This window comes from Verticillium alfalfae, genomic scaffold, assembly GCF_000150825.1.
Source record: "Verticillium alfalfae VaMs.102 supercont1.8 genomic scaffold, whole genome shotgun sequence".
In the NCBI taxonomy this organism is placed as follows: Eukaryota; Fungi; Ascomycota; class Sordariomycetes; order Glomerellales; family Plectosphaerellaceae; genus Verticillium; species Verticillium alfalfae.
This window is the reverse complement of record NW_003315031.1, coordinates 1,420,295-1,427,615: the sequence shown is the minus strand read 5'-3', so window position 1 is coordinate 1,427,615 and position 7,321 is coordinate 1,420,295. Positions and strand designations below refer to the sequence as shown.

The following is a 7,321-nucleotide window of genomic DNA, read 5'->3' as shown; positions in this document are numbered from 1 at the left end:
AGACGCGCTGCATGAGGGCCCAGCTGCAGGCGATGGCGACGAGGCCGAGGCCGTACTGGACGAGCGTGTAGTCGTAGGCCTGCTCGACGGCGATGCCGCCCTTCTGGTAGAGCTTGGCCGAGTAGAACATGAGGCACGACCCGCACAGCTGCTGCGTCAGGTTGAGCATGACGACAATCTCTGTGCGCCGCCTGTTGGTGCCGTGGAAGCAGTCGGCGTAGCTGGGCACGGCATCGGGCGACCCCCGAGCCGCGGCTGCCTCTGCCGAAACGGCGGGCACGCAGCGGACGGTCGGTTCGTTCTTGGACTTGGATGCGATGCTGGAGGTGCGGCTTGCCGTTGCCGGGCTGTGCAAGGAGTCCCTTTCGTGCTCGTTTGTGAGCTCCATGGCGCGGATGTGGCCTTCCAGAGGGAAATCGGGCCTGCTTGTTGAGCCGTCTGAGAGACTTTCTGGCGTCCTCGGAGCGGCCCTGACGAATGAGCCACCAGGGGGACTCGGGAGCGATGAAGGCACCGATGGCGACGGGGACTGGCCATAGCCATTGCACCATAAGGGGGATTCGGAACGCGAGGAGATTGTTGTCCAGACGTGTGACAGCCTTGTTGGCAGCTGTGGAGAAGAGTTGGCCAAAGATCCAGCACATGTTAATAAAGGTGGTGAGGGTAGGTCGCAGTTTGGCTGGCGCTATCTCAGAGGAATATGCCAAGGTTGTGGCCTGGAACACGCCCCAGGGACGCCCATGAAGAGCTCGCCGACGAACAGCATACCAAGGCCTGCGTCCGAGCCGCCGATGGAAATAGCGCTTGGAGAGAAGAAGCCGATGAGAAGAAGTACCATGACCTGGCCAAGGGCGAAGATGACGGTCTTACGGTGGCCGTAGCGGTCGACAGAGTGTCCGGTAAAGTAAATGCCGATAAGCTGGCCTGCGAGAGCGGCGCACAGCATTCCACTCTGCCAGAGAGCAGGGATCTCACGAGGAAGACCTGGGCCGTGAGATCTGCCGAAGAGATCTTGGAACTGCCTCAAGGAGAAGAAGTTGCCCATGAGAGCCAGATCATAACCCTCACCGATGATGGTGACGGAAAAGAGAACCGACCAGAAGATGGCCATTTTCCATGAACGGATGACTCTTCCATACGGTGACGTTTTCTCTTGGATGAAGGCATTGAGGGCCTCGGGCTCTCGCCGGATGTATTCGGGAGCGTCTTCATCCATAGTGTTTATAAGGCTGCGTCGTGATGGAGTCAGGTATCGTATCCGATGCAATGTGTTGATGTGTCTAAATATCAGACAGTCATGTTTGCCATGGCTGTCGATGAAGCTGACAGAGCACTGCCGCGTGTTTTTAAATGAGAATTTGGTATGGGGAAGGACACAAAGGTCTTGCCACATGAGGCGCCGTTAGTAGGTTTGCGGGTAGGTGTAGGTTCACGATGCGAAGGGTGGCAAGAGAGCCCGCCTTCTGTACCCCTAGTACCTAGCCCGTGAGGTTAGGGTACCTTAGGCAGTTGGCTGGTATATCCAAGGTGTCTGTATCTTGCATGTTGCTGGGGAGCAGCCGTGTCTGGCAGGTCGGGGCATCGCCAAAGCTCCAATCAGTCAACACGTCAAAGATTCCGGCGTGGCAATGCCCACTACTTCTCCTGTTCCCTCTCTAAGCATCAATAGAACGTTGACCAAGATGAGTTGGCAGGTAGACATGTGTGGCATATATGGATGCCAGCACGTTTCAAGCAGGTATTGTCTTTGCCTTGCACCTACATAGCGGAGATGGACATTATCGTCAAGTGTCTGTCTCCCTGGACCCTAGCACCATCCTCAGCTCATGAGACTCCAAAATATCATGATGCCACTCCGGCAGTGAGATGAGAAGGAAGGCAGGCCATCATCCGCATCCCCTTATGCGATCCGACAGCGCATCTGCAGAGGGATGCCTCCAGTGTTTTCTTGGCCGACGAAGCCCCGTGCCGGCCAGATGCTGATCGTGCTTAGCAGTTGGCCATGAGTGGCTCGTGGCGTTTTGAGTTTTCGTTTACTTCACAATCGGTGGAGAGGCCGTGATAGCATGTTATGTTAGGATTACGATTGTGGCTCAAAATTTGCTTGGTGCGAGCCTGCTTCCCTTAGCTGTGACGGGATCTCAATTACCTAGGTACTACATCATTTAATGATGAAAGATAAGAAAGGACAAGCGGTGTTCAACCTGGCCATTCGATGTTGTTACTTTGGCTGGCGTCCGGGGAAAGTCCGTCTGTGGAGACGCCGAAGTTTCTTCGTTGGTCCCAGACAGATCGTAGGGCTGATTCGAGTGTATCGATGTTTGGTGGTCCTAGTGGCATCTGAGCCATGGTTCCTGATTTTTCCATGAGACTAGAGTCCGGCCGGTGATGTTTTGGACCTTGGCTAAGATATAGTCAGCGGACTGACGTCGGCTCTTTGGTGCAAGTGCATTCATGGTAAAGCCTGCTTGCATCATTGCCGAGGCCATTTACGACATAGGTAATGCGCTGGCTCTGCAGTACCGGAGGTTATGTGGTGAACGAGAAGAAGCAACATTGGCATTGCTCAGCATCGTTGCAATGTCAATGTCCATCTTCTTGCGCACAGCAAGTGCGTCCATACCGCCCTGATGAGGGCTAGTACCTCCTCGATTCACCACTACGGTGCCTCCCTGAATCCCGCTCCCTGTCTCTCTCGCGATGACTACCTCGGTCGCGATCAAAGTCCCTATCACGCCCTTGATCGCGGTCCCGCTCGCGGTCTCTCGCCGCGTCCTCGTAGCGGTCTCTCTCCCGATAACCGCCTTCTCTCCTGTCCCTCCTCTCGGCCGTCTTCCTCTCCTCCTCTCTCCGGTAATCGGCCAGCTTAGGAGGCCGGCCATCGCGCTTCTTCGCACCGCCGTGGTTCCACTGCCCCAGGTCCTCGGCGTCCTGCAGCTTCTTCGCTCCTAGTCCGAGTTGGTTCTGCCGCCTCTCCCCCGCGGCCGCCTTCGACGGCTTGGGCCCCCGCATCTTCCCATCCCACCCCATGCCCCTCAGCAGCGCCGCCCCGAACTCCCCATCCGGTATGGCGTCGTAGTCCTCCATCGTCGCGTCGGCCCCAACATGCTGCGCCACGTCATCCTTGTAGGCGCTGTCCTCTGACGGCCGAATCGTCCTCTCCTCGGACGCGCGCTTCTTCCCCAGCAGCGCGTCGAGGGCCGCCTCGTCCGCCGTCTGCGGTTTCACGGCCTCGGCCGCCGGCGACGCAGACCGTCGACGTTCCCTGCTATCGCCGCGCCCGGCATCGCCGGTCCTCGCACCCTCCTCCTCGTCCTCGGCCTGCTGCTGTCGCGGCTTCGTCACCGTGAGACCCCACTTGATGTCCTTCTGCGCGTCCGCCGGCTCCGTATCCTTGCCAGCTCCAGCCTGCGCGGCCTGCGCCTCGGCGGGCAGGAGGTTCTTGCCCCCCCGCTTGGCGCGGAGCTCGGCCTTCCAGTCGCGGTTCGACTGTTTCGTGATGACCAGGTCGCGGGGCTTCTTGCGGAACGACCTATCGGCGTCCGAGTCGCCGCCCAGCTCGTAGATCGCTTCGTGGCGGTGGGCGCGCCCGTCGTCCGAGTCCGAGTCTGAGTCGTTGCCTAGAGCCGGGGCGCGAGACCGTTTGCCTAGACGAGAGGGCGGCGGTGGTGGCGGTGGTCGGCTGGGTTTGGACGAGGATGAGGACGACGAGTTCTTGCCAAACGAGATGGCTATTCGGGGCGCGGAGGGGGGTTTGTGGTCTGGCATTTTGGGCGGTCTAGATGGGGGTTTAGGGGGGATGATGATGTTGGTGATGTTCAGATGTCGAATCGCGAAATCTTTCTAGCAGGAGCTACGCTTCGACGCGCTGCATGGGTACGTCACTTGAGGAGAGTTGATGTATTACATAAGCCCCATTGGAGTGCGGTCTGGGCGCACGGGTGCGTTGACTGGGCCCCAGAGAAAGAGTTCCCACACGTTACACCGCCGCCTCTACTGAGGAGCTTGGGCACGGATTGCCGGTGGAGGAGGGGCAGAAATGCCGAGGGGCACATCCCGAGGATACAAGGTCACGAAAGCAATAGTCGAACAAGAGACTCGGTTACATTATGGCGTGTTTTTTTTTCTTCTTCTGAAACCTATGCGGTCTATATGTGGCCTCCCAACGTATATGTAGTTAATGAATGGTATTTCGTTTGACGCTTGTCGCTACATTTAGAAGGCGAAGACCTGGTCGGCCAGCTTGCTGACGGGGCGGGCCTTTTCGAAGCCGAGTGTGACGGCCGTCTTCTTGAGGCCGCTGATCATCGGGGGAGGACCACACAGCAGAAGCTTGACGTCGGGAGCCGCCTCGGGCAGCCATTTCTGTAGAATGTTAGCGTAAACAGCGCGCAGCGGCGGGGGGCACGAGCGCAACTCACGGTGATCATGTCGGCCGTAACGTAGCCAACACCGCCGGTCCAGCCCTCGGGGGCCTTGTCGAGCACGTAGTGGACGCGGAAGCCGCTGTCCTCCTTGGCAAGGGCGTCGAGGTCCTCCTTGAGAAGAATGTCCTGCTGGGTGACGTTGGCGAAGATGAGGTCGACCTGGGTCGTGTCACCGGCAGCGCGGCCGCGGATGATGGCGCGGACGACCTGGAGCATGGGCGTGATGCCCGTGCCGCCGGCAATCATGCCGAAGTGGCGCACCATGTTGGGGGTGTAGACAAAGGCGCCCTTGGGGCCCTTGACGCGGATGGGCTGGCCGACTTTGAGGGAGGCCATGTGCTTGGAGATGTTGCCCGTGGGGTACGACTTGATGAGAAGGTCGAAGTAGCCGGGCTGGTGGTCGCCCGAGATGGGAGTGTAGGAGCGAACAATCTCCTTGTGGGTGCCGTCGGGCTGCGCGAGGACCTCGCCGATCGAGATGTGCTGGCCGATGGGGAGGCCGAGGATCGAGGTGGGCGAGGGGAGCGAGAAGCGGTAGCTGGTAGGTCAGCACGAGATCATGGCAGTCAGAGGGGCCGCGAGGACGTACATGGCGACATTGTGGGAAATGATGGTCTTCTCCTTGAGCTCAAACTCTTGGTAGACGTCGGGCTTGAGAACCTTCTTGATCTCTGCACAAGGCGTTAGCAGCGGTCTCGAGAATTGATGCCAGATATGAATTTTCCAACGTACTCAGGCTGAAGAACTTCCAGCTGCCCAGAGCAAGCGCCACGAGAACGGTATAGGGGGTCCATTCGCGCTTGACGATGAGGGTGCCCACGATCATCAGGACGACGGGGATGTAAACCCCGTCGACAAACTTCTTCGAGCCCAGTGCGTCGGCCATGGTGCAGGTGAGGGCACGTGTATGCTTGATATGGCCTTGTTGGAGAGCGAGTGCGGGAGCGGATTGGCAGGGCAGAAAAGAAGCGAACGAAGTGAAGCCGCAAAAGTTGCGATCGTAAGATGCGCCCAGCGTAGTGATGCCCAGACCACCTAGATACCTTAATTTGGCGCAGACGAGCAGTTGTGTTGAATTCTGCCGGTGGCTCTGCCGAAGCGGTCAGTCCAGCTCTAGGCTCGGCCGAGTGCGGAATCTCGGAACGCTCAGCACTTGCCTCGCCTTTGGCACCTTCTAGTGGCAGCACCTGGAAAATGCCCCTTCATCCTACAGTCAAACGTACCAACTAATACGGATTAAGCTTCTTCGGAGAGGCGCAACGTCAACTTCGTCCATAGTACGCGAAGATGAAAGCTGCTGTCATTCCTACCTAGCCAAAGCTACTTGGGTCTGCTTCCCGTTGGCTCAATACTATCCAGCAATTCATCACATGCTCCATCACCCAAGTCTAACCATCGCCTTTGTGGTGACGCATTTCTTGACGTTCATGGCCCCCCCTCTGCCCAGATCTCTCTCGGCACAGAATGATCGAATCATTGACGCCAGCAATACCCATTTCAAACAGGATAGCACAATTGGGCACAGTGTTCCCCAGACACCATTATCCACGATGGAAATTATATTCAATCGCCGTAAATCTGCAGCCACTATAGCTTGTGCCTGCCACGCTTCCATGTGAATGGCATTTGGCAATTAATTTATCGATGCATTCATATGGTGCTCTTCCGAGAGTTCAACTGCTTGACTTCTGAACCAAGCATCTGATGGCTGCTCCTACCCTCCGCATGGACATTTTTGAGGAGGCTTGTATCTCGACAGATCCTGTCAACATTGAAGCTGTACCAGTCGCTCGCTTCGAGGGACTCCTTCAAGGGTTCCCGTTGGGCAGGACGTTTCCCGCTTCTTATTAAAAGAATCGTTACCCAACATGGCCCCCGCTTCAAAGCATTTGCAACGCTTGTCCAGTGGCAGTGTGTGCGCGTGCTTGAGAGATGGCTCGGGCCCCATGAGAATCGAATCGTGGCCTTTCAAATTCAGATCAAATGTTTGAAGATCCATGGGAGACTAGTAGTCGTCAGATCTTTCCAGGAAATGAGAGACTGCGGAACCCTGGGTCGGCAGCCATGGGTTGGGCGCAATTCAAAAGCAGCTTCTCGAAACGTCGCAGAATGCATGTATCCTTGAGCTACTTGTTCAAAGAAGGGAATAGTAAGCCTCTCAGATTCGACAGGAGCACACGAGGGCTGCCCCAGACTGGTACTGTGTTGGCTCCATCTTTGGTCTCCTTAACCCGAGGCTCGGGTTATATACATTTACGTGGGCAAAATCTAGGTGCAGGCACTGTGTCATTCATTTTATAAGTTTTCAACTTGCCAGCTCCGCAATACTCCTGACACAACCATCACGTCCTGATTGTAGCTCCTGTGGACCCCAGCCACCCTCAGCATATGATTTCGCGTACTCTGGAGCCCGATAGCTCGAACTGCCTTGGGTGGGGGGCTCGCCTTGCTCAGTGATCGAATTTTGCTTGCGTTTCCTCCGTAGTAAATACACAACTGCGATAGTGGTGCCGCATATCAAAGCCAGACCACCTAGAACACCACCAATGATCGGACCTAGTTGTGTCTTGGAGTCACTCGACGAGGAAGCGTCCTCAACTGGCGCTGAGGAGGCTTCTGTGTTACGTCTTGACGTTGCAGGTTCTGTATTGTGGGAATTCTGTGCCTCTGTCAGAGGTCTTCCGACGGAATCTGTAATCGCGGTCGTCTGGGATGGCGTGGATATAAAGTTTTCAGTTGTAGTCACAGAGGACTCGGTGCTCGAAGTTGCATCTTTCGTTGGAGTCGGGCTGATGAAATAGTGATCGGTCCCAGACTTAGCGCCGCAAGCAATGTATGAGTAGGTCTGATCGACGCCTACTGTGAGCACGGCTGTAGAGCAGAAGTCCCTGAGG

The 7,321-nt window shown here is 56.7% G+C and overlaps 3 protein-coding genes across 3 annotated transcripts in view; all 3 read right to left on the bottom strand.

The window, feature by feature from the left end:
* The window catches only part of VDBG_06857 (maltose permease), a gene marked incomplete at both ends in the record, with an annotated part of 1,952 nt that extends 736 nt beyond the window's left edge, over positions 1–1,216 (bottom strand). The window contains 2 exons of the mRNA XM_003003249.1: positions 5–610; positions 836–1,216. Of these exons, the coding sequence (XP_003003295.1) occupies positions 5–610; positions 836–1,216 (987 nt within the window). The remainder of the gene's footprint in view (positions 1–4; positions 611–835) is intronic.
* Positions 1,217–2,637: 1,421 nt separating this feature from the next.
* On the bottom strand, positions 2,638–3,768 carry VDBG_06856 (pre-mRNA-splicing factor SPP2; the record flags this gene model as incomplete). The annotated part of the gene is made up of 1 exon (XM_003003248.1): positions 2,638–3,768. One exon carries the CDS (start codon positions 3,766–3,768, stop codon positions 2,638–2,640), a length of 1,131 nt encoding a protein of 376 aa, XP_003003294.1.
* Positions 3,769–4,215: 447 nt separating this feature from the next.
* On the bottom strand, positions 4,216–5,313 carry VDBG_06855 (nitrate reductase; the record flags this gene model as incomplete). Its single annotated transcript, XM_003003247.1, has 4 exons — positions 4,216–4,365; positions 4,422–4,965; positions 5,017–5,098; positions 5,160–5,313. 4 exons carry the CDS (start codon positions 5,311–5,313, stop codon positions 4,216–4,218), a joined length of 930 nt encoding a protein of 309 aa, XP_003003293.1.
* Positions 5,314–7,321: the final 2,008 nt, after the last annotated feature.